At 38.5% G+C, this 27,087-nt stretch overlaps 1 protein-coding gene across 14 annotated transcripts in view; it reads left to right on the forward strand.

Annotated features, from left to right (window-relative positions):
- The window catches only part of RYR2 (ryanodine receptor 2), a 249,060-nt gene that overhangs the window by 169,315 nt on the left and 52,658 nt on the right, over nucleotides 1-27,087 (forward strand). For all 14 annotated transcript variants that reach the window (XM_083731885.1, XM_083731893.1, XM_083731891.1 and 11 more), the window contains 16 exons: nucleotides 3,152-3,212; nucleotides 5,349-5,587; nucleotides 6,882-6,963; nucleotides 8,268-8,398; nucleotides 9,592-9,912; nucleotides 10,412-10,652; nucleotides 10,983-11,070; nucleotides 12,105-12,197; nucleotides 14,113-14,283; nucleotides 15,486-15,545; nucleotides 17,935-18,069; nucleotides 20,413-20,525; nucleotides 22,112-22,208; nucleotides 23,357-23,460; nucleotides 24,465-24,516; nucleotides 25,248-25,298. In XM_083731885.1, coding sequence (XP_083588011.1) covers nucleotides 3,152-3,212; nucleotides 5,349-5,587; nucleotides 6,882-6,963; nucleotides 8,268-8,398; nucleotides 9,592-9,912; nucleotides 10,412-10,652; nucleotides 10,983-11,070; nucleotides 12,105-12,197; nucleotides 14,113-14,283; nucleotides 15,486-15,545; nucleotides 17,935-18,069; nucleotides 20,413-20,525; nucleotides 22,112-22,208; nucleotides 23,357-23,460; nucleotides 24,465-24,516; nucleotides 25,248-25,298 — 2,039 coding nt within the window. The remainder of the gene's footprint in view (nucleotides 1-3,151; nucleotides 3,213-5,348; nucleotides 5,588-6,881; nucleotides 6,964-8,267; nucleotides 8,399-9,591; nucleotides 9,913-10,411; nucleotides 10,653-10,982; nucleotides 11,071-12,104; nucleotides 12,198-14,112; nucleotides 14,284-15,485; nucleotides 15,546-17,934; nucleotides 18,070-20,412; nucleotides 20,526-22,111; nucleotides 22,209-23,356; nucleotides 23,461-24,464; nucleotides 24,517-25,247; nucleotides 25,299-27,087) is intronic.

Below are 27,087 nucleotides of genomic sequence, written 5' to 3' on the forward strand. Positions count from 1 at the left end.
AGTTCTAACTTCACCCATTGACTAAAAACACTGAAGGAGCAGAAATAGCCAAGATGACTCATCTCACAAAAGTTGCTTAGAAGGCTCCCTGCACATTTCGCTTCATAAATTTCCTTCTAGGAGAGCTGGAAGCTTACTTTACAAAACATGAAAGGTCTGAGTCTGGGGCAAGCAAGGACCCTGGTGCAACTGTTTCACTTACACCATTATAATGTGGCCTTGAGCTTATGTGACTGTAGGCAGTCATTTTTTGTCCTCTGAAGAGGAGTACTCCTGTTAGTAGATGAGGACATACTGCAGCATTTTATTGCAGCTTCTACTTGTATTATATAGTTATTGATTATACATAAGGATTCTGGCCAAGCATTGCCTTGATCTAGTTGAGAAGCTTGCCTGAGTTTGGTCAGATTTGGGGATTTCACACGTCCCCTTCACCTAAACCTTGGTAGCTTAGGGTACCACTTAGGGTAGCTCAGGCATTGCATAGTTTTCTCTGGCCTTAATATCAGGCTTTGTAGCTTTTGTCTGAGCTGTACTTAGCATCTAGGACTTGAACAAAAGAAAAAGAGAAAGATTTTTTTTAAAAAAAGTCTCATGCAATTTGCTTAGCTAATTCAATCAGTTTCTTTTACTGGAATACAGAGGATACAAAAGTGTATAAACAAACACGTAAAAAATGGAATCTATTGGTGAAAGGAGATACTTTAAGATAAAACTAAAAGGCATTATAAGCTTGAAAAGTGTGTCTCAAGCCTTATAACAATGTAGTTTCATGGCAGCTCTGAAACTTTGCACATTTTAAACATGAAAATTGAGCTCCAGATAAAAAATTGTATCTGTTGTATTTAGTTTTGTATATCTCAGTGGTTCAGATGTAGTTTAGTGAAAACTTTCTCTCTTGCCCCTTTCCCTTTTTTCCCTGGCGTGATCAAGACAAGGTTTGTCATGTTGAAACAACAGAAACCTGTTGTTGATTATTACTGCCTCTGAACGCAGATGACAAATGTGGCACCAAAATGGGGCCACCAGTAAACAAGAGGAAGGTATCAGTGGAACCCCAATGTTTGCATAAGTAAAGCAAATCTAAGACAAACAAAAACCAAGCCCAATGAAAGGCAAGCATGCTCTGTAGGCATAGAATGATGAATGATAGGTTTTTTTGGGGGGGGAGTGGAAAACAGAATGATAAAATGGAGTATCCTGTCTGGCGCCCTGAATATGCACGTTCCTGTTCCTAAGTGGGAATATACTGTTGCAAGTGCCACAAACTATGTAGTTGCTGGATATTTTATATTTATAGTATAGCACCATAAAGGTAATCCACTTTCTTTCTTTAGATAGTATGTCTTGAGCAGAACTTTGTGCTACTGTTGTATCTCTTATATGGGATTTGCTGTATAATAACTGCTTGTGTAATAGTGCAATTATAATTGTGTATAAATTTGTAAGCCATATCAACCTGACCTTGTGCAAAGGTCGTCAGAGGTGAGGCTTATATTTATAAGGAAGAGGGCTTTTTCAGTATTGGAGTTTTTCACTAAGGAGTTGTGCCTGGCACCAACTTTGCCATCTTTTAGATGCTAGATATATATCTATCATATAGACATTTTGAACCATTTAGAAACATTTCAATACCCTACATATTTTTAAAAAACAGATTATTATTTTCACTTTTATCTACCATTTGTTTAGTTTATTGTTATTTTCCTTTTTTTAATTTTGCTAAGGTGCCTTGTATTCAAGGCGGTATATAAATGCTTTAAATTAATAAACTGATATATACCAATAGAATTTTTTGTTTGAAAGTAATTGGAAACAGTTATAATTTTTGTATTTCTAAGCTCTATCCCTGTTTTAATAAATGTTTAATAATTTGGTCTTCTTTAGCCACAGTTTGTACTCTCTTTTAATTTTTATTGTGGATTTCAGGTTTCCTAATAAAAATTGCAGTTTGCAGTTATCATTTAATTTCAACATATATGATTTTTGCATAGGTTTTAGCTCATTTGCTCTCATTAAATTTGTCATGAGATTCCATTTATACAGTTAGGCTTTTTGCTTTTCTTCTGGAGTCTGAAAAGAATTCTACATCAAACTTAAAATATTTGCAAGGAGGACAGCAATCTGATTTTAAAGCATTATTAACCCACACACTTTAATTAGTTTTACATATATATTGGCTCAATATGGCTTAATACTGCTAACACGTTAATATAAATGGTGTCATCACAACCTTATTCTGTTTTTGCCATTATGTGGAATCCACACAGGAAATAATTCCAATAACTTTAGGAACAGATAGCATGTTTCTGTGCTTTATAGTTTAGTTGATCATATAATACCAGCGCTGCTGTTGGGGGGAAAAAACCTCATTCCTTGGATCCCAGCTGCAGTCCTTTCTATATCATAGAATCATAGAGTTGGAAGAGACCACAAGGGCCATCGAGTCCAACCCCCTGCATCACAACACCTGCAACTCACAGGAGATATAATCCCACAAAAGTGAAACAATTTTTAGAACTCACTTTTTAAAACACCTCAAAGTGCTTATGTGTGACTGAATTGATTTCTGGGTGTTTACCTTTGACTCGCACTTTAACAAAATATCTACTATATAATGGCCCTTCAAGAGAGTGTTTTTTGATATCAGCATGATCAAATCCCAACTATAATTGAAAAAGGATTTCTAGAAGTTGAAAGCTCGTTAATTAAGTTATTTGGTATATGGTAGCTTTAGTTTCAGTAGTGGTATATAGTAGCATCTATATAATGACATACAGGCTTCTAAATTCAATGCAGTCGTACAGAGAGTGAGGAAAGGAGACTGAGGTTTCTGCTTTGGGTTGAATTACAGGCCTGCCCCTATCTTTAAGAGATACACAGATCTAACTGCACTTATAAAATCACATAAATACTGTTTTGTGTTGCTCACCACATTCATGAAATATGTTTTGTCTGCTTCAACCAGCTTTATGGTGCTTTTGATAATTGTTTCTGCTTTTGGCATTTGCTAAAAGGGTTGAAACAATATTTTAGTTAACATTCTGTCAACAATTTTCATCTCTGATGCACATTTCCCCACTTGTTAATTCACCAGAAGAATAGTTAGAAGAAAGGAATACTATAATTACTCTCTTATCTCACCTCTCAGGAAATGATGCAACTTCAATAGTCAATTGTCTGCATATTTTGGGACAGACCTTGGATGCAAGGTAAAATGCTAAGCATAAGTTCATTGAAGTATTGTTTCGATTCCAAAGTAAATGTCACTAAAGTTGATTTGGAACACAAAGCTCAATAGTTTATTTCATATATATCTCTTCTTTCTTTCTTTCTTTCTTTCTTTCTTTCTTTCTTTCTTTCTTTCTTTCTTATACTTCCTTTCTGCCCAAGTGCCCGAAGTGGTTCACCATTTTAATACTAAAGCAAATAAATGAGTAAATAAATAAATAAGTTGGTTGGGGATGTTGGAAGGGACAGTTAGCATTGATTTATTAATTGTCTTCTAAACAACCAGGATTTACACATAAGATGATTTAAAAAGAGTAAAAAACAAAATGGAGAATGGAGAATTGTTGCTAATCTAAAGTATTAGTAATTACCGTATTTTTCGCTCTATAACATGCACCTGACCATAACACGCACATCGTTTTTAGAGGAGGAAAACAAGGGGAAAAACATTCTGAATGAAACAGTAGATGTATCATTTTTGTGCTTCATGCTGTGGCCACAGACATGTGATCTGATGGTGAATTTGGGGTGACCCAATGCAAAAATCCTGAGAATCCCTGTGGATCCTGAGAATCCCTGTGGATCCATGCTTTGTAACCACGTTTTTGCACCATTGTGTGATTTTTGGGGGGCAGGCTGTAGCCATGCTGTGTGCTCTGATGGTGAATTTGGGGTGACCCAGTGCAAAGATCCTGAGGATCCATGTGGATCCATGTTTTGTAACCATGTTTTTGCACCATTGCAGCCCCAGGCAACAGTGGGTGTGTGATTTTTGAGGGGCAGGCGGTAGCCATGGACATGCTATGTGATCTGATGGTGAATTTGGGGTGACCCAATGCAAAGATCCTGAGAATCCATGTGGATCCATGCTTTTTAACCACATTTTAAGTGGGGAGGGAAGGAAAAACACAGAATGGACAAGGAGCACGGGAGGGGTGTGCAGAGAAGCAGCTGGCTAAGAATGCAGGAGAGGGGTATAACGGGAGGGAGGAAAGGAAGGCAAAAGTTTTCCCTCACCTACCCACCCAAGCCAGCCAGCTCACGTGCTCTCTCTCTCCCTTCTGCATGTTTTCAGCAGCACCAAGCACAGAGACGACACTCTGCTTTCCCCTCTGCTTGCCTGGAGGGGAGGGGCTTTCCCTGCTCTTTGTTCCGTTTGAGCAAACACAACAAGGAAACAGAGGAGGGTGGGCAGTAAGACCCTGAGGCAGAATGCAGGAAAGCAGCCGCTTCCTCTTTTCAGGTTTCCCTTCTCCGAGATGCGCGATTTGATTTTTGCCTGCTTTTTTTTTTTCCTCCACTTGCGCTATTTGGCTCCAGGGACCACACATTCGCTCAATAACACGCACAGACATTTCCCCTTCCTTTTTAGGAGAAAAAATCCGCGTGTTATAGAGGGAAAAATACGGTACTTCAATCAGGGGAAATGTATCCATGCCCATGCCTATTCCCTAGTGAAAACAGCTAATCCTTTGTTTCAGGCTTCCTCAAACTCAGCCCTCCAGATGTTTCTGGCCTACAACTCCCATGATCCCTAGCTAGCAGGACCAGTGGTCAGGATGATGGGAATTGTAGTCTCAAACCATCTGGAGGGCCACGTTTGAGGAAGCCTGGTTTAAATGGTGAAAACTGGGACCTTTTTGCTTGTATTCTATAAAGCCCTGTGGACATTGATGGGTCATTATAGATAAATAGATAAATGAAATATGCTGAAACATTTTTCATCCTCTTGATACTAAATTTTAGTACTGGTTTGACCTCATTTTATTCTAAAAAATGTCAGTTTTGATCAAAATAGCTGGGTTATGCTATTATTAGAAGCTATAAGCCTGCCTTTTTGGTTTCAACAATGCAGTTTAAATATTGTCGATGTAAAATCAGCTCAGACAGCCATATGATATATACAGTATTTTATCTACCATGGGTATGATTAATGCAATAGTTGCATGATCTGCTGCTGCCCTCTTGTGCATTTTTCTCATCACTTACATTGATTGCTAAAGAGATTTTTCACAGGTCTCCACCCTTCTATTTTATATATTGTGGGGACTAAGGAATTTTATTCCTTTTGTGTATTACATAATTTAATATTATTTTATGTGCATATAAATATGTAGGACAGTGATGAAGACAGGACTGGAGTCTGTTAAGATGGCTTTGAGGACATTTTTGGATAATGCTGCAGAGGACCTGGAGAAGACAATGGAGAATCTTAAGCAAGGGCAGTTTACGCACACTAGGACTCAGCCAAAAGGAGTGACACAAATAATTAACTATACCACTATGGCTCTTCTGCCAGTGCTATCTTCATTATTTGAACACATTGGACAGCATCAATTTGGAGAAGATTTAATACGTAGGTATTTAAATAGAAATATGAGGTACTTCTATATCACCAAGTCTTGAATATTTTGTGTTTGACATTAATAAAGCCTGGCTACTAATATTCCAGGCATTTACTGTAGGCAGTGCCTTGATTTAGTTGCAGTTGGTCTCAATAATTTTAGCATAAAGACCCTAGGATTAATGTTAATGACTTAAATATTCTATCTCTGCCTTTGCCACAGTTCTGATTAGTGATTATCTACACATATAAGAAAAATGGAAATGTCATCACACTGCCATTTGTTTGACTTACGGACAGATGGCACTGTGAATTTCAGTGGGACAAGAGGCAGTGGATGGGGTGGCTCAGGCAAGCCACAGACTGCATAGCGTTGCCACATTTCAAGCAGTGAAAATTTGGACAGAAAAGTTTTTGAACCAAGTAGCTTGCCCAAAGTTGTTGAGCTTTTAGGACACAATCAAGGAAAAAATAAAATATGCCGTTTTTTACTTGGACATTTGCTCAATTTCTGCACAGACACTGCTGTCAACTGTGGTATTCCTATGTCCAGGAAAATCTGGACGTATGGCACCTCTAAGTCTACAACAGCTGTACTGCTCTACTGGCTCCTCCTTCTACCAGCCCTGGGATCCCTGCTCCCAGGATTTAGATTCCCAGAACAGCTGGCCAATTTAGGGTTCTGTGGCTGCCACCACTCCACTTATGATGAAGAGTTAGGTTGAATAAGGTGGCAGCAGATGATCTGGGGAAATGAGGCTGGTAGAAGCGGTTTTTCCTGCCACTGCCTCTCCCTGGCAGTTTCAAGTTGGGAGGGCCTGCTGAATGAGGGTGGCTATTGTGCAGGGGACTGTGGTGGAAGAGGCGATCCTTGCAAAACAGGTGGTGACATCTTCCATGAGTGGCACTTCAACTCATGGAAGGTACGTCCATGCAATTTTCAGGAACCCGCTTTCTTCCCTGGGCTGCAACCCATCATGTTCAGGAGGGTCCCCTGCCCTTAAGAAAAGACATATTGAGGGAGAGGGGGGGAGGGAGGGGGCAGGAAAGTCAGCTTTCCGCAGCTCCAACCCTTTGTGTCGTAGAATTTAGACACGTTCTTGGTATGTTTGATGTGACAATATAACTTTTATTTCATGATAGAATCAGTTTTTTGTTTTTGCATATTATAATAATTCCATACATAATACTTAACATTGTTTAAAATGGTTTCCCGAAAGATTTACATTGGCTTCTCAGCTGTGTTTTGCATATTGGTGAAATGAATTGCCTTTAAAATGCTTTCTTTTATTTCCATTTTCTTTAGTGGAAGATGTTCAAGTCTCTTGTTACAGAATATTGGCCAGTTTGTATGCTCTGGGGACAAGCAAGAGTATCTATGTGGAGCGGTAAGAGGGAAACACCAAAAACACTACCAAAAATGTCTTGTGAACTTTTAGGGTGGAATCCTGCCTCTGTTGCAAATCTGGAAATTTTATCAGTCACTTCAGTGAAACGGTGTACTCATTTTAAACTTCACATCCTGCCAAACATAGCTCTATAGAGCCGTAAGTGGAGTTAACAATATTTATGTCAAACAGAAACAACAGCAATATAAAATCAAGAGCTGAAAGGGGGGGGGAGGGGGTTAATATGGCCAGTAGATTGAAGATATAAACACTTATACCAGTTCATGTAATCAAAAAGTGCTTGTCTCCAAAGACCTACTGGAACAAAACAATTCTTAATTCACTTTCTAAAGGTAAAAAGCCAGGTTGCCTTGCTGGATCTCTACAGTAATAGGGCATCTGGTGAGCCATGGAGCCAACTTCTTGACACGGATGGCATCACTGTCTGCCTGGATGGGGCGGGGGATGAGGTTGGGGAAGAAACTGGTGGCAGCACCAGATTGGCAGCAGTGGTCTTGCCAGTGCATCTGGATAGCTCTGTCCTTGCTGCTGCTACCTGGCCCTGCTCTAGCCCATTTGGCTAAGCAGCAGCAGCACAGGTGTCAGGAGAGCACCAATGCACTGCTCCTGGGTTCCACAATTAGGGTGCTGCTGTTGAAAAACCTGTCTCTTTCTTTTAACCATTCATCCAGCTTATGCAAAGCAATGTAAAACTACCCTTCAAGTGGGTACCAATGGTACTTTTGGAATTATTTTAATTTTCCAAACAGTTTTCAAATGCTGCCCCGTGCACACCACATTACAGTAGTCTAGCCTAGCCTAGAGGTTACTATGACATGTGTCATAGTAGCAAGTGCACAATTTCCTAGGAATAGTTACAGCTGGTGGACCAAGTTTAGTTCATTGGTAATAGTTATTTTCTACCTTCCGAGGTTTCAGCTGATGGTGAGAGTCATCCTCAGCTGACATAGGTAATGGGATTACAGACCCAACAAATGGCTACTTTCTTCAGTTTATTAATTCCCTTTTTGTGTAACGCAATAAATAAAGGCCATATCAAGTGAACCTGCCTTGCGTTTTAAGTTGTGCATCAAACTCCCTCCTCTGAGGTCTGTTGCCTTCAGAAATAAAGTGGATGGTAATTGCATATAGGGCTCTTTCACTGGTTGTATCCTTGTTGAGAATATTAGTTGGTGTCTACTGGCTTTCTGGTTCCAGCTGAAGATAATTATATTCTCCTGAGCTTTCAATGGGTGGTTTATTTATTTCTGCTGCTTCTCTAACTTGAATTTTTGATTCTGCAGGCAGCGCTCAGCCTTAGGCGAATGCTTAGCTGCTTTTGCTGGTGCCTTTCCTGTGGCATTCTTAGAAACGCATCTGAACCATCACAACACACATTCTATTTACAACACCAAGACTACAAGAGATAGAACAGGTACAAAAAACGGCTTCCAACATAAATTTCATAAATTATCCAGACACCACTGCTTATGTAGATGCCTTTCATTTTATGACCTTCTTACGTGTTAATGCCTGCTGCTTTTTTATATTTGCTTAGTTCCTTGGCAAGTGCCTAAACTTCTAAAGGCATATTGTCTTCAGTGGACAATATGGAGTTAAGAGGCAGAGTTTTCAATTGAAATCAAGGTGACTTCCTGTTAATATGGTTGATACATTGGCAGTTCAAATGTCGTGATAAACCATGGTTTATTGTGATGAGAATGAACTACAGCAGGCCTTGGGCTCACTTATTTGGCATAAGGAGAAGAGTAGAAGCTTTTTCTTTAGTTTTTGATTAATAGTAGTTGATATCTGAACTCTAAATTGTTGTTATTTCAACAAACTGGTTTTTTTTTAAATAAACCAGTTTAATAAACCATGATTTGAGGTTAACCTTGTTTTAAACAAACCATCATTATTTCCTGCTTTAGATCTCATGGGTGACAAATTCATAGTTGTGAAAGCTCATTATAAATATGCACCAGAAGTTCTTGAAATCTGGGCTCCATCACAATCCTCCCCCTTCCTCTTATCTTCCCCTCTCACTCATAAGGAGATTTTATTGATCTAAAGACAACTCGGCTATTATCTGAATTGATGAGTGAGGCTTCCAAATATGAATTGCAAGCTACAGTTTGATCCCAAATTACAATTTTCTAATTGTAATGGTTTGGTGATTTGAATGTAATAGTAAACTATGTTTTGATGAAGTAAGATAATATTTAATGAAACCACATGTGTGAGTGAAGGAGTAGGAAGAGGGAGGAACATTAAAAAATATGGTTTGTTCCCATGGCTTGGAGGGTTCCTTGAACAAAGGTTTCAAATATATGCTTTCAATTCATTTTGATCATTTACTTTTAGATTGCATTAAGGTAAATAATATTATTTGCATATTTAACAAAAATTATAAAGCACTTATTAGAACAAAGAACCATTAAGTGATGTTAATAATAATGGATATTAAATCACATCTCTTCGTAATGTGGATAAAAGTGTATTTTTGTCTTAACTAAAATACTAGTGATGTATGAAAGGAAAAATCTCATCAGGATAAATATAAGAGTTTGTTCATTATTGGTGCCAAGTAAAGTTTTTTTTTATTGTTACTGATATTATTTCTTTTAGGTCTTAGCTTACCAAACAGTGTAGAAGAACTTTCTCCAAACATTCCTTCTCTGGAGAAGCTAATGGAAGAAATTGTGGAATTAGCTGAATCCGGCATTCGCTACACACAAATGCCTCATGTAATGGAAGTTGTACTGCCTATGCTCTGTAGCTACATGTCACACTGGTGGGAGCATGGACCAGAAAGCAACCCTGACAATAGTGAAATGTGCTGCACAGCTTTGACTTCAGAGCATATGAATACCCTTCTAGGAAATATACTGAAAATAATACATAATAATTTGGGCATAGATGAGGGAGCCTGGATGAAGAAACTAGCAGGTAAAATGAAAGAAAAATAATATGAATTATTTAATTTATTTTTGCTTGGATTCCATTGCTATGCAAATACTTAATACAATTCTGGATTTTAAGCCGGACAAGGATACATTAAAAAGAAATAAGAAATTGAGAAATGTAAACATAGATTATTTCAGCAGACAGATTTCTAATTAATTAAAGAGTGTTAAATGGAAAAGACCAGCAAGGACAATAGGCTGTGGTATTCTAAATTATCAGACAGTGTAAGTAGTTCTAGTGATAGGAACAAAGAATTGACAAGATTTTGCAAAAGACTGGATATAGGTGGAATTGAACAGAATTCAGTAGGCGATTCCAGGTTTGCATGCCTTTGAACTGAACCAGGACCCTGACAATGAAATAGATGTTTGGAGGAAGAGAGTAGTCACTGGAGTATAATATACCTACTATGGGAATGCAACATCTTTTAGTATAGTTTCATATATTAGTATGCTATAAAATTAATGAATTCCTTACATAGTGTTTTCTCAGCCTATCATAAGCAAAGTGAAGCCTCAGCTCCTGAAAACGCATTTTCTGCCACTGATGGAGAAACTGAAGAAAAAAGCTGCAATGGTTATATCTGATGAAGAACATTTAAGAGCAGAAGGTCGAGGAGATATGTCTGAGGCAGAACTCCTCATCCTAGATGAGTTCACAATATTGGCACGGGACCTTTACGCCTTCTACCCATTGTTGATTAGATTTGTGGACTACAACAGGTACATGGCTTATAAATCTATTCATTTATTTATTTCATTAAATCTATAGTCAGTTTGATGGAAAAACACACACCTCAAAGCAGTATTTTGGGGTTCTGCAAGTCTGTGATCCACAAGTTGTAATCTCTTCTCTGCCAGAATGATACACACCCAGACTCCTCACTCTTTATCAGAAATGAATAGTGGAGAGAACAGGTGGGGAAGTACAATCTCTAGTCCAGAAAGTTAAGATAAATGCAGACTTTGCTAAATGCTCTATGAAAAATTTGTAAACTGCTTTATCTGGAATAATAAAAGTGATGGAAAACATTTTTCTTTATTTAATTTCAGAGCAAAGTGGCTAAAAGAACCTAATCCAGAGGCAGAGGACCTGTTTCGTATGGTTGCTGATGTATTCATTTACTGGTCAAAATCCCATGTAAATGCATTATTTTTGTTTATAGCAAAACAGATAGAATGCCCATCATTGTAGGGGATATGGAAAGAGAGACAATATGACAGGAACCAAAAGGTTGAGAGGAAGGTTTTGTGCAGACATTAAACAAGGAATAATTTTAAAGAGATTGTGGAAGGTGTCATTTCTGAAAAGTCCATACCTTGTTTAACTGGTGGCAATTTTTTACAATTCCTTAGTGAATATGTGAGTGTGCATTTATTTCCTAGCAGATGTTTGTATTAATGCAGTGATGTGATTCAGTGAATAAAAAGGCATATGACCTGAATTAAAGCCCAAACTTCTCAGTGGAGGCACTTAAGATGGAAGCAACCATGCCCTATCAGGATTGTTAGGAAGAGTGAACAGAGTATACAATATATAGCATTTTCCACATTTTAAAATATTACAAAAAGTTCGTTTGTATTAGGCTTGTATTGTATCACCACTGTCATATTTATTTGCGGATTCTGCAAATATTTATTTGTGAACCTTCATTTAGTTCAATCTCTAAGATGACTGTTGTTCACTGATAAAGGTTAGTTATACTATATTTAAATGCCTAATTTACTATATTATTAATTGAATCTAGTGACTAAGATAAACTTTATACAGGTCTTGATGACTAAGATAAACTTTATACAGGTCCTGAAGTAAGGTTTGAAGGACCCAGTTTTCATATTGTGGTTAAACATAGCTAACAGATGCATTCATGATGAACTACCTGACTGTTTTACTCCTCCTCCCTAGTGCATGGAGGACTCAAACCACAATACCTAGTTCAGAATTATATCCAAAACAAGGCTATGGTTTGGTTTCCTCAAACTATGATTGGTAAACTACGACCAAATCTTGGCTTTATGTTTGTTTGTAGCAAAACAGACCACAGTCCTTCACTCAGACATTACTCTAAACCAGGGATTGTGGGTTGATTCTTCCACACACGAGTAAGAAGGATTGAGGGTGTCTTCTGATTTCTAATTTGTGTATTTAACAAAATGTTCTTTATACAATTTCAGAATTTTAAAAGGGAAGAACAAAATTTTGTTGTGCAGAATGAAATCAACAACATGTCTTTCCTTATTACTGATACAAAGTCCAAGATGTCTAAGGTATATAAAACTACAGAAGTTGTATGGAATTTTCTCAACATATACTGACCAATCCCCTTTTTGCTTTAAGTTGTTGCAGCAAAAACAATTTTGGAATTAATAATCTTTTACATTTCATATACATTCTTTATACCATTACCATATTTTCTAAGAATACTTGGTTTAGAGATGAATAAGAATTTTGGATTGGTATAGGTTGGAAGCAAACTCCTCTAGTTTGGAACGTGTTTTTCCATTTGTTTCTTTATTTTACAAAATGTATAGACTGCTTGATAGTAATAAAACCTCGAAGCGATTAATAACCAAGTCCAACTTTCTCCAAATTACACATTTGCTCATAATGCTCATCTGCCTTTTCCTCGCAAGTGTGGCAAATACTGAAAACTTGCCAGACTACTCATGTTTATGATGGAGTAGTGTAGGATTTATGGTGATAATCACCATAAATAGTTGCTTGTTGCTTCTTGTTGCTTCCTTTGTTTCCATCATCTTTTTAAAACAAATGCTTGAATGATAAAAATTAGTCCAGATTCCATTTAGAGTCTTGGTTTTTGTTGTGTGTGATAATCTTTCCTCCTGTGCCCCCTTTTTTGGGGTCAACTATATTGAATAGGTGACTGTTTTTGTATTTTAGTTCATGGAGCGTTGTATCCAATGGAATGGAATGGGTGTTCACTCTGTTGCGAGACACTAGACAGGAACAAAGACTCATGGGAAGTAGGCTGGACTCCCTCAGTTTTTCCTTCTGTCTAGATGCAGACAGTTCATTCCTCTCAGCTGTCCTGACTCAGTTAAGTTTTTTACTAGTTTCTGAAGCCCCCCTTTTCTTTAGATTTCCCTTCTCCATTCTTTCAAAGTTCTCTTTTTGGTGTTAATCACTTTGGCATGCAGAGTGTCAGAGTTTTCAGCCCTTTCTACACCTAAACATCTTTGTATTTTCCACAAGGATAAGATGGTGCTATGTTCAGACCATTCCTTCCTTTTGAAAGTGCTATCCAGGTTCCATGTCCAACAAGAACTGATTCTCCCGACTTTCTGTCCACATCCAAAACATCCTAAGGAGCAAGCCTGGCACTCCCTGGACGTGCACAGAGCTCTCAAAGTCTACCTATATTCTACAAAATCCTTCCAAAATACTGACTCTATATTTGTATCCTTTCACTCGTCTATCCAAAGCAACCTTAGCGAGATGGATTAGGGCCTGTGTTTTCTTGCCTTATCATTCCCTTAAATTACCCCATCCATCTCACATTTTGGCGCATGTTGGACATTTGTAGGGCAGCCACCTGGTTGGCATCTTCCACCTTTACCAGACATTACAAATTGGACCAGCTGTTCTCAGCTCAGGCAGTCTTTGGTCCTACGGTGCTCCAACAGGTATTATAGTCAGTGTATTGCAGAAATGGGACCTGCCTGAATTGGTGACTCCGCTGTGGTATGTCCCATTCCATTGGATATGACGCCCCATGAACTAAAAATAACAACTGGTCTTACCTGAAGTGTAGTTTTGAGAATGGGGCATTGTATCCAATGGACCCAACCATAGGGTGCTCTGCTATACAGTGTTGGGAGGAATATGGCCTAACCTGAGTGCTAGTTTGTCACGTTCCTTGTGTTGTGTTTCCTTGCCTTTCAGATACTTAGCAATTTAGAGATTTTATTATAGAAATTTCCAGAAGGGGGAAGTAGGCAGATTTTTTTTTCTCATTACGGACTCTGTCAGTACTTGGCTTGGCAAATCCAGAAAACTGAGGGAGTCCAGCCTACTTCCCACAAGTCTTTGCTCCTGTCTAGTGTCTCACGAACATCCATTCCATTCCATTGGATACGACGCCCCACTCTCAAAACTACACTTAAGGTAAGACCAGTTGTTCTTTTTACAACCTGAAAATGGATTTCTTCTTATATATTGCAGGCAGCTGTTTCTGATCAGGAAAGGAAAAAAATGAAGCGGAAAGGTGATCGTTATTCAACACAGACTTCCCTTATTGTGGCAGCTTTAAAAAGACTTCTGCCTGTTGGGCTAAATATTTGTGCCCCCGGTGACCAAGAACTAATTGCACTGGCAAAAAACAGATTAAGTATGGTAGGTTAACTATATAGATCTGTTTTTCTATTTAAGTTGGTAGAGAGGTGATGTGTTCCCTCTTACTTGTCCTATATGTTTTTCAATACCTGCCATTCTTCAGAATGATTTCTATAGGTAAAATGCTTTATCCTGTGAGGTATGTTTGGCATATGTGGTTTCTTACTTTCTCTCAGATTTCTCTGCAGTGCCCACAACTAGATTGTGTCATCTTTAACCCCCTGCCTCATTTTCTTTAAGCTTCTGTCCATTTCCAAGCGCAACTTCCTCTCCTTTCTGGGCCGATTTACCTGAAAGAAAGTCCCTTTGCACTCAGTGTAGCTTCTCAGTGAGTAGGAGTTCATGACCGAGGAAGCACCAAGCCCATCCTCTCTCCCTACTTTTCAACTTTGCTTGCTTCTTGCTTTCAGGTGTGTTGGTAGCTGCCACATTTCCCAGTAGCACGGGGCACCTGCATGCAAGAGGCAAGGTTGCAGCAAAAGAGTGCAGGAAGTTCCTTTGCACTGAATGGGGCTTACTTATGGGAAGGAGCCAGTGGTGAATCAGCCATGCCCCATCACAGCCGCGTCACTCACTCACCCACTTCATAAAATGACCATATAAAAATGATGTGGTTTTACCATCACTAAACAGGATTTGGGTACTGCAGACAGGATGCATAGAGCTGCGATCACTTTTTTATATATGTAGGGCTGCACTGCAAAGTTTAATGAAGCAGACAAGGATATGAAACAAATAACACAGTTTTCAACTAGGCCCCCTTTAATGGTTCCTCATCATCCTGGGGAAAAAGTGACAAGTGGGGTGCCGCAAGGTTTTGTTCTGGGGCCTTTGTTGTTTGCCATCTTTATAAATGACTTGGATGAGTGAGAACTGGATCCCCCCTCCCAAGTATTCTTTTAAAATGTTTTGCAAAAGCACTGGAGGTCTTCTGCACACCATACTCAAAGGAAACACATGCACAACTACAGTTGTTTCCACAGTTAACAGGGCAATTGCCACCCACACCTAAGGCAGATATTAGTAACAGAATAAACTACAATCTAATATACCATATACTGTCTTACCACCACCATTCAAAATATAACCTGTTTTGACTACTGGCAAATATGATTAACTTACAGATCTGTTATATAGCATTTTCAGAACTGCATGCTTGTAACAAAATGAACCTATTGATAATATGTATATTTTCTTGGCAGAAAGACACAGAAGATGAAGTTCGAGATATTATACGTAATAACCTTCACTTACAGGGCAAGGTAATTTTAAAGTATTGCATCTTGGTCCCCCTTGTATCTTATGTATGGTGTTCATGATACCATCTGTGTAGTTGATTTTTTTGTTTTGTTTTAAAAAGAGTCAAATATCTCATGCTTGGCCCTGTGTTTCATAGGAACTAACACTCCTTTGTGTAGCTGTTTTAATGCCCTTTTAGGTTAAAGCACATAGTTTAGGAATATCCAGTTTAGTTTTCTACTTATAGAGTGTACTCACAGATTACTTCTGCTTTGCTCCTTCCCTAATGTTAGAAGGAGCAACAAATCACTGTCCTTGACTTGGTGTTACTTGTGAACCAGGGATTGTGATGGTTGCACTCAAACAGACTTTGGCTTCACATTGTGGTTTGTTTGGAGTAGTATGCTATTGGCTTAGTGGCAATTAACCGTTGCAATGTTTCACTCATCTGCTGGAAGCATTTTTGTGTGGCAGCAGCTCTTTAAAGCACCTGTAATATGCAAGAGTTGCTTACCATGTATATTGCACCCTCAACTGGAAAGTTTCTATGACACTACAGTGGTACCTCGGGCTACAGATGCTTCAGGTTACAGACTCCGCTAACCCAGAAATAGTACCTCGGATTAAGAACTTTGCTTCAGGATGAGAACAGAAATCGTGCTCCGGTGGCGCACCAGCAGCAGGAGGTGCCATTAGCTTCAGGTGGTGCTTCAGGTTAAGAACAGTTTCAGGTTAAGAACAGACCTCCGGAACGAATTAAGTACTTAACCGGAGGTACCACTGTACTGCATTTTTTTGGGAGCAACTGGCCCTTGCGCAGGAACTCTGCACTCTACATGATGGATGGAGAGCTCTTTTATTTTAATGCCTCCACATTGTGCTACTGCCGTGCAGAACCATTTCTGAATCACTGTAATATACAATAGACATATTTTAATATGATTCTTAGATATGTCTTAAAAGCCATCTTGGTATTAAGCAGTATATAAATTAATGAATAATCCTAATATACATGTACAGACACCCACCCACCACTTTTTGCTCCAAAGCTCCTCAGAGCAGTGAACAATATATAAATATGAAAGGAATATACAATAAAAGAACAATATATCATATTGTATATCTGGAAGGCTAATTATCCTGCAGCAGTTGGAACTGTTAAGCTACTGAAAAGTTCTGTCTTTGAGATAATGGAGATATTGGCTGCTTGGTATCTGCATGACAACGATGGGGAGTAGATTAGAGGCATGGTTGGGGGAAATAGTGTATTTTATGTTTGCAAGCTTATGTACAAGAGAGTAACCTACGTGCTGCTTGATCATTCAATCCATGCCTACACCAAATCTCTTCTTTCTGTGACAATTAAGTTGTAGCCTCATTTATGCCGGCATCTGGCTCTTATCTGTTATTTGCTGTTCACTTGCCACTTTGCGGGTGGCGCTGTGGGTTAAACCACAGAGCCTAGGACTTGCCGATCAGAAGGTCAGCAGTTCAAATCCCCGCAGCTCCCTCGGCCAATAAAGCGAGATGAGCGCTGCAACCCCAGAGTCGGCCATGATTGGACTTAATGGTCAGGGGTGCTTTTTTTTTGCCACTTCTTGCATCAGGTGTGGTCCTATGAATGTTTATTCAGAACTAAGCCCTGCTGTATTCAGTAAGGTAGACACTCCTGCTTTGAAATAGTACTGGCCTAATTTAAGAAGTTTTATAATGCTATTTATGATCTGCCCTTAACCAAGGGACCGCTGAAACTCATTAACTATCATGCTATCATGGTAGCAGCTGGAACTTTCAAGGTAAAGGACTAGAAAGTCAAAACAGCTTTTTTTATCCCCTTTAAGAACGGTGGGGAACCTGTGGTTCTCCAGATGTTGTTGAATTCAAAGTCTCATTAGCCCCAGCCAACATGAACAGTGGTTAGGAATGATGGGAGTTGTCATTCAACAACATCTGGAGGTAGGGATGGATGGACTGGTCCAGTTCATGTCAGCTTTGCACTTGTCCACCCTGTTTCCACATTAATCTGCAGTGCATGTGTGTCTATCTGTATTCAAATTTTAACTGAGATTTCTAAAAATATATTCTAAAATATGCATTTTTTAAACATTCAGTACATTTTTGAGCCAATAACTCTATCACAAAATTTGGAAAAGTGTGAAATCTGAAGGGATAGCTACATTTTGGTCCAAGTATTAGTCTCGGAAGTGTGAATTATATAAATTCCCCCCTGCTGTAGGTTGTATCTTGCTACTTGATTATTTGCCCAGCATTAGTAATTCTGGAGGAAAAGATGGGGTAAGACTTGACAAACCCACATAGGCTACTTCTGGTTAGAAGAATGGATAATGGTCCTAGCAAGTTGATACTTATTTTTAATGCTTACATTCTTCATAAAATCCCTTCTTCCTGCAGCTTGAAGATCCCGCCATTAGGTGGCAGGTTGCTCTTTACAAAGATCTACCAAACAGGACTGAAGTTACGTCAGATCCAGAGAAGACGGTGGAAAGGGTCCTGGATATAGCTAGTGTACTTTTTCATCTGGAACAGGTTAGATATATATATTTTAATTTTCTTAAAGTGTATTTTAAAAAAGCACTCAACTATGGCTTTCAAATATACTTTTTGTAGCATTGTGACAATTTGGGAATCTGGGATTCCTACCACAATAGTACAGTATGGAGAAAATATTATGGACACAGGAATCTATTTTGTTCAGAATGTGTATTTTACAGAAAAACAACTCGGAAGCGCATACATAAGTATTTTTAATACAGAGATCCACAGTATTTGTTGGGATAACTCAGTGATTTTCTTTAGCTTTCATTTAAAACTTCCATGCTGTCCATGAGTAGGAGATTAACAATTTAATGGCACATCCCACCACGAATCCCCATGACAGGGTGAGCGCCCGTTGTTCGGTCCCTGCTCCTGCCAACCTAGCAGTTCGAAAGCACGTCAAAGTGCAAGTAGCTAAATAGGTACCGCTCCGGTGGGAAGGTAAACGGTGTTTCTGTGCGCTGCTCTGGTTTGCCAGAAGCGGCTTAGTCATGCTGGCCACATGACCCAGAAGCTGTACGCCGGCTCCCTCGGCCAATAAAGCGAGATGAGCGCCGCAACCCCAGAGTCGGTCACGACTGGACCAAATGGTCAAGGGTCCCTTTACCTTTACCTTACCACCAGAGTAAAGTCAACATGATTTACGATAATCCTCCCAGTTAGACTGTTTTTTTGCAGTTATATTTTGAAACATGCCACTGACACAATAATAGAGCTTCCCTCCCATGCCAATTAGCAGCTTTTGGAGTTGTTCATGAGACTACACAGTGCAGGAGGAAATGTTACTGAGATCCTGATTGGGTCTCAAAATGACTGCTGTGTACACCTTTAAAAATATTCACACAGTTCCAGGTGACATGTTTGACTTTGTGTGTTGTTTGGCCCTAAATCAAAAGCCATCAAGTCTTAATGTTTTCCACTTTTCTCCAAAGCTATATGTGACACAAAGTACATTGTTTTGGTCTTTCATTTTTTGCTTCATCTATTACTTTACTTTTTATTATTACTTGCAGAAATTCCCTAGTCGGGGCAGAAAGTTTTTCAAAAGGGGAAGTATGGAGTGTCTTTTCATATTGCTAATTATGTTAGCTTTACCTATTAATAGTTTTATTTACCCATGAATATATTTTTGTCTTTTAACTTATATTTTAAATCACATTTTTAAATGCCCATTCTCATAACATGCTTGTTCCACATTTGTTTATTCTGCACTGAGGGTTGTTTTGTAATACACAATTGTAATACACAGTTACCTCCAAAGGGTGCTTTGATTTCTTTGCCTGACTAATTAAGTTTCCGTATTCACAGTATGATCCTTATGTCTTTCCCTCCCATGGTAATTAGGTAAATTTGTCTCTTTTATCAGAGATCTGTTCTTTAATTTAAAAGTGACCTCACCAGCATGTGATTTGAAGTACTAACTTTTGATTAACTATAAAGACCAATATTGTTTCCCAAGTAAATCTGTGGTGACCAATGTACGCAACATTTGTAACTTTCTTTATATTTTATGTTTTGGCTAATTCTATTTAACTCCAATTAACATTAAATTCTTTTTAATGGTCTTGATCTTTCTTACAAAATAAACAAGTATGCCACGGGTAGTTTAAATGTTTTCTGAACTATTATTTTTTTTCAAATCAGAAGTGGGGAAGTTAAAAAGAAAAACCTTTCCCCTTCTAGTCCCTTCATCTACCACCACTACTAGAAGTAGTAAGCTATATTCCAGATAACATTAAGCATATCCAAAATCTTCCATGTTTCCTGTGGAACATCTGCTTTATTTTCCTTTGGACAGCAGACTTGCATGTTGTATTACAAATGACTTCTGAAATCTAATTTTTAAAAGCAGTTTCCTGTGGGGCAACAGGGGAACAGTTGTTCGAGAAACATATTTTCAAAGACTTTCTGTGGGCATAATTTTCTAGATTGTGGCCATAATATTCTGGCAAAGGTTTGAATGGGGATGACCAGAACCTTTTAAAAAGGTTTTCATTTTGCCATTTATATAACATTTGGTTATTGCATCTATTGCATATATGTGCATTTGGTTATTGTACATACTATGCAAATTATATGCATAGTACTGCATATAATATTTCTTACATTTTAAAAACCAGTAGAGCAAGATGTCCTAACTCAGGATAATTTTGGGTGGGACACTGTGTTCTAGGCTTAGGGCATTTTAGATGAACCAGTAAGAAGCTAACACCATACTTCAGCATACTAATTTTGGCCTGCAACTGTTACGAGGTTTTAATTAAAAAACAACAATAAAGCAACAGTCTAGAAGAGGTGTCTAATTTCTGTTTTCTGTTTCCTTGTGCGCTACAGGTTGAGCATCCTCAGAGATCAAAAAAAGCAGTATGGCATAAACTTCTATCCAAACAGAGAAAAAGAGCGGTGGTAGCTTGCTTCAGAATGGCACCACTATATAATCTTCCACGGTGCGTGTGATCATGAAGCTTTGTGTATATTATATTACTGTCCACCTAGGTATATCGCTAACTAGGAGGGGAGGGGTGAATGAGGGAATACAATTGAACAAGGAACTAAGATGGTTAACTTTAAAAATGCCTAGCAGGTTGGCTATACACTTCCTTTAAAAATTATTGTGGCTGATCAGAGCAATCATAGCGGCTCCCAGTCAGGCTCTGCAAGCCTATTGGCTTCTCTGCTTGTATTTTGCTAAAAGAAACTTTATTATTATTATTATTATTATTATTATTATTATTATTATTAGTTGAACCCTGCCCTCCCTGGCCAGAGCCGGGCTCAGAGCAGCTAACATCATACAAATAACACAGTATACATAAAAAAGGCACCAGTTAATTAAAATACATCTTAAAATTAATTCAGACAAATTAAAATCTGGACAAATGGAAGTTATCAGGTTAAGACTGAGAGCGGTTAATACTTGCTAGGACCAACTGTTTTCACTGATCATATAAGGACCTGTGAACAGGCTGGGAGGCCCCCTTCATGCTTGTTCTTATACAAAGGAAAATAGGTCAGACTGCACTCTGGCCAAAGGCCTGGCAGAACAGCTCTGTCTTGCAGGCCCTGCAGAAAGATGTCAAATCCCACATGGCCCTAGTCTTTTGTGGGAGTGTGTTCCACCAGGCTGGGACCACGGCCGAAAACGCCTCAGCTTTGGTCGAGGCCAGTCATTTCCCTAGGGCCCGGGATCTTCAAAGTGTTGTTATTTGCAGACTGTAAGGTCCTCCGTGGGGCATACCAGAGGAGGCAGTCCCATAGGTATGAGGGTCCTAGGCCGTATAGGGCTTTAAAGGTTAAAAAGCAGCACCTTAAACCTGATCCTGTACTTGAACCAGGAGCCAGTGCAGCTGGTATATCACTGGGTGAATGTGATCCTATGGTGAGGACCATGTAAAGAGTCTTGCCGCGGCATTCTGCACCTGCTGGAGTTTCTGGGTCAGTTTCAAGGGCAGCCCCACGTAGAGTACAGGCTTCTTACTTTATTTACTGATTTAGACAATGTATATAATGTTTAATCACAATACTCTCTAAGCAGTGTACAATGTAATGCAATGAGAATGAAAACTATAACATCAGAATTCAGTTTCAAAATTGGATCACATTCCACAAAACATGAAACACACACACACACATCTATCTATCTATCTATCTATCTATCTATCTATCTATCTATCTATATCTATCTATCATCTATCTATCTATCTATCTATCTATCTATCTATCATCTACCTATCTATTTATCTATTTAATCTTCTTATAGTCAATACTTTATAGAAGGGAGGAAAGGTGAAATGTAGTTTCAGATCATGCTTATAGAATGTTAATAGTCAGTGAATCCTCATATAATATCCAGTTAATTCATAATAAGCTTTATGGAATGAACAACAAAGACCTCTTTTAAAAAAATTGTTCACCAGTTGTAGTTTATTTATTTTGCTTATTCGGTATGTTCAAAATTTTAGACTAATATGGAATGGCCATATACACATACACATACACATACACACACACCACTTTCCCTTTTCCTTTTCAGGCATCGAGCTGTCAATCTCTTTCTTCAAGGATATGACAAGTCATGGGTGGAAACAGAAGACCACTACTTTGAAGACACACTGATAGAAGATTTAGCAGTATGTTTGCAGTTCATGGTATTTAAAACCTTTTGTTGATGTTGAGGGCAATTGCTGTGCACAGCATGGCAGTTCCAAAAGGTGGCAACGTCAGGGAATATGCCACCAATTGCTGGAAGCAAAAGGAGGGGAGACTGTTCTTGTGCTCTGGTCTTACTTGCTGGTTTCCTGCAGACATCTGCTTGGCCACTGTGAAACAGGGTGCTAGATTTGTTGGGCCATTGGCCTGATCAACCATATTCTTAGGATAGGGAGAAAAATAGACCTTTCCCAGTCCCTAAATCTAGGGCACATTGAAACTCCTGGATCAAGTGGAAACAGGAAAGCAGGCAAGAGGGAGCCCTGCAAAGGAACTTTGAACAGCTGGACTAAAATACCTGCTTCAGCAAGTAAGATCCAGAGAGGCAGGAAACTGGAGGCAATGAAGGAAATGTGGGGGAAGATAATGTAGTCAGATCCCCAGTTCCATGTTTGGAGCTGCGATGAGCAAGCAGTAATGTGATTTTCAGATAAAAGTGATTTCAACAAGACATGAGACTGTGGTTATTTCTTTTATGGACATCAGTTGGCATTAGAAATTCTTTAGCCAATGTGATTAAGTTTAGACTCTCAAGAGACCATAGCAAAGCCATTTAAAAATCCTATTGGTGACTCTTGTGCAGAGGGACTCACAGGTCCTGGTAGCTAGCAGATGGTGTAACATGCTATTTTAAAACATAGTTTCTGTGCTTTTTTCTGGGGAGGATGCAAGGGTACGCAACGCATACCCCTAAAAATTTTGTGGATCTAAGTTTGGCCTCATTGAGGGGCAGTATTTCAATATGAGTGGGAAAATGAGAGTATCCCTAAACATTTTTTAAAGAAAAAAAGACACTGCATAGTTTGATGTGTTTTTTTTAGTCAAGAGCTTTGACATAATATTTGGGAAAGGGGAAAGTCTTTGTACAACTGAGTTCTGATCCACACATTAGTCTGAGGCATGTGGATTAGTTCAGCTCATATTGAAAAGAACAAATTCCTCAAGCATCCCGCTGGAAGTAAACATTATATGGAAGTAAATTTGATGCCATATGAATAAGGCTTCTACATAAACACATTTACAAGTTATCAAATATTTAAAATCTTGATGTTTTCATATTTTTTAATAGAAACCTGGAGAAGAACCACCAGAAGAAGATGAATGTATTAAGAGAGTTGATCCTTTGCACCAGCTTATTTTACTGTTCAGTCGAACAGCATTAACTGAAAAATGGTGAGAGTGATGGGAGAGGGAGGATATTTATGATTTTTCATTCATTGCTTTCTCTCCAGATCTGCATTTTTAGTTCACTTGGAAATAGTAATGGGCTAAATGTAAATAAATTAGGGCCAGTTCATAGAATTGTATTGTACTAAATCAATATTGGAGTAGACCCAATGAAATCACTGGACTAGCCATGATCCATTGATTTCAGCGGGTGTGCTCTGAGTATGTCTTGGTTGGATATAACACAGTGTTTTATTTGTTCTTCAGTTATTTCCCTCCTAGGTTTTTGAATGGGATTGTGAAGTATAAATGCCAATTAATTTTGAATTCATCTATATCTCTTTTTTTAAAAAAAATACTCATCACTAAGAGAGAAAAGGCTTTAGCTATTTCAACTAAAATGTTTTAGCTAAAGTTGAGCAAAGTTGAATTTTGAAAGATGTTGATGTCTTTTCTTCTGTTACTGAAGTAAAAGCACAGAACAATTACTAACTGAATATTTTGGTATAATGATTGTCGTTATGACCTTGTTTGTTTATATTTGATTTGCTGAAAAACATATTCTAGGAGAACAGGCAAAATAATGTGAGGGAATTTTTTATTTGTTTGCCACTTTTCAATAATGGCAACAAACACCTCTTACCCCACCAAAATTCACTAAACAATAGTGAATCTGTTAAGAGTCTGTCAAGCAATTTCAGCTTCTGCAGCTAGAGTCAGTCAGGGCCCTGTCTTGCCAGGCCAGACGAAAACAGACTTGCAAGGGAGGAAGCAGGTCTTCCAGGACTCACGGCCAAGGTGGCTTGCCACCATAGAACTGGCTATAGAGACAGCAAAACATCAGAAGCCTTGTCAAAGTTGGACAATGAACCGTTCGACCTGCACCACTATGAGTAACTGCTACCTGATGTAAAATTACAGGCGCATAAAAGCACCCTTCATGGGTATGTAACAATTGTCTCTTTTATGATAAACAGTAACCACTTATTCCTTATTTTATTACACTACAGTAAACTGGAAGAAGATTATCTTTATATGGCATATGCTGATATAATGGCAAAGGTATTTTCTTCATTTTTTTCACCCAATCTCTAGTAGCGGTGTCAAGTTTTGTAAATGTTTGACTATAAATACAAACCTTGTTGACTCGCAATGCTTACCTTAAAAAGCATTCCCCATATGATTCCCCATATCCTTTTCTAACTCAGGTTTTAATCTGACTCATCCCACCCACCATTTACTGGTTACAGTAGCAGGTTGGGAGGGATAAGTGTCTCTCACTCCAATGTTTGCAATATGCTAGGAGCTTTGAGAAAAGTAATTTTCCCAGGGCATCTGAAAGCCACAGGCAGGTAAAGGGCTAAAAGGAAATGGTATTTGGAGGGTCTTGTTATGCAGCTGGTATAATTTCTTTGAGTAAGATTTATCTGTTGGCTGAGTTCAGTTAAAAACTGAGCCCAAGGTAGTTTGCTTATCACTATAAACACACACAAGCACTGTAAAAGACCCAGTTGTTGAGTACTGCACAATGGGGATTCCCTTTCTTTTTCTTCCCACTGCTCCAAGGGGTTGGGGACTCTCCAGAGCATAGTACATAAAACATAGAAGACTTCAGGGAAGAAAATAGGAAGGGACAAACCATTTAGTGCAGGGAAGTCCACTTGTGTGACTTTGGGCTTTGCACAGTATGTACTTAGCACATTTTTTAAGTGGGAGATTTTTCTCAGTAAAACAAGAGAATTTGAATTTAAAAGTTCGTTTGTAAGTATGGTGTTCTTTTCACGTGGTTTCAGAGCTGCCATGAAGAAGATGATGATAATGAAGAGGAAGTCAAGAGTTTTGAAGTAAGATTGTTATTACTGTTTACATCTTATGTTTTATATTGTACATTATTTCATAACATCTAACTAGCATTTTTTGGTTCATGGTTTTCTATATTTAATGACCTTTAGACATAGCATAACTATCCTTCCATTTTATCTGTTTGAATACCACACCACTAAAAGCAAAATCTAATTATCAGATTTTACACTGCTTTCAAAATACACTAGTGAGGGCTTTGATGGGAATGTTGTTCCACATTTAAAATGTAGCCATTTGGAAAATATTCTTTGCAAAAGTTGTAAATAGACAAAACACAGTGCCCTTGCTCTCCAAATGCATACAAGCAATCTTAAAACATGATCCTAGAGATTGTAGCTTGATATTAGGTAGAAGATGTACCATCACGTCCGTTAGATGCAGTATGTAAAATGTTTTCTAGGCCAAGATCAGCACATAGAATAGTGCTCAAAAGGCAAGAGAAGATCAGTGAAGATGTAGCTGCACAGTTGCAGTCTGTTTCCAGTATCTTCCTTCCTGTAAGTGCCCATTATGAGGTGTGTTGCTGTAATCTGCATAATCCAAAAGCTCCAAGTACCAGCAAAGGTAGTTGCTTGTAGATTTTATTATTAAAGTTAGGCCCCTTCAAGTTCTATGAAGTTTTCAGTTGGAAGGACAGGATTTGGCTTTCCTTACAAAACCCTCCTGTTGCTTCAACTTTCTTCTGCCACCCCAAAATAAAGTGAATTTCCCTTCCATCTTTTGTGGAGGGTGAATGTTTCCTCTATTCCTGTGGATAGAAAGATGCTGGAAAAAGTAGCCAGGAGAGGTGGTCCTTGCAAGACATTTTGTACCCAATGTCAAAACACATGAAGGATGATTGAAATGTGAATGGTGCCTGCATCTCATATCAGTCCCATTCTTCTCTCTTTAAACAAATATGCATAGGGACCCTACTGCTATACATTTGTTTTAAGCAGGGATGGAAGTGATGTACAAAGGGATATGCCACTCACATATTTTGTACTTTGGTGTTCATGCCCAAGTACAGAGTTTCACAGGAATTGTTCCTTGGTGTTCTCATAAGAAGTAACATCCTCATGATTTCACTGCAATGTTTCCAAGAAAGTGGCTGATTTAGGAGAACTTCAAGGCTAAGAATTGCCTGCTCTTCTAAAGTCTTTGAGCTCACCATTATTTTGGTCTGGTTTCAGCAGCAGTCACCACTTCTACATCAGTACTCCATTATGGCAAGATAATTAATAGAGAGTCAGAGCCCTAAGCTGAAGAGGTGTCACTCACTATCATACTAATGACCCTGGATTCTACATTTCTGCAATATATTTTCCAGATAATCCTATTTACATGCTGAATAGGAGCAACTGGCAAGACACAACCAAACTCTGTGGGATTTTACTCACCACAATCCTCTAGGATTTCCTTGCCACTTAGCAATTTTTTTGTTCCTGTTTAATTTGTCTTCGCCTCTACATAATTATATGTCTCTATTCATTATCAGTGTATAATTTCATAGATTAACCAGGTTATTGTCAGCCAACAATCAATATCAATGTGTTTCTCAAGACTCAACTGGTGTAATATCCTATCTTGCACACAGAAGGGTAGAGATAAATTATTTTAGGGGGCAACAATCTTCTTGATATGCTTTATCATTGAAACACTGCATTTGTTTAAAAAAAGAACTTGGGTAGTTTTCTCATGCAAACTTGAGAGATGTGTCAGTGTGTTAAGTCAAAAACTACAATTAACTGAGTTCTTAAAAATCTAAGGGATATTGTTATCTCACATGTT

The sequence above is a fragment of the Podarcis gaigeae genome, assembly GCF_964106915.1.
Source record: "Podarcis gaigeae genome assembly, chromosome: 3".
NCBI classification, from domain to species: domain Eukaryota; kingdom Metazoa; phylum Chordata; class Lepidosauria; order Squamata; family Lacertidae; genus Podarcis; species Podarcis gaigeae.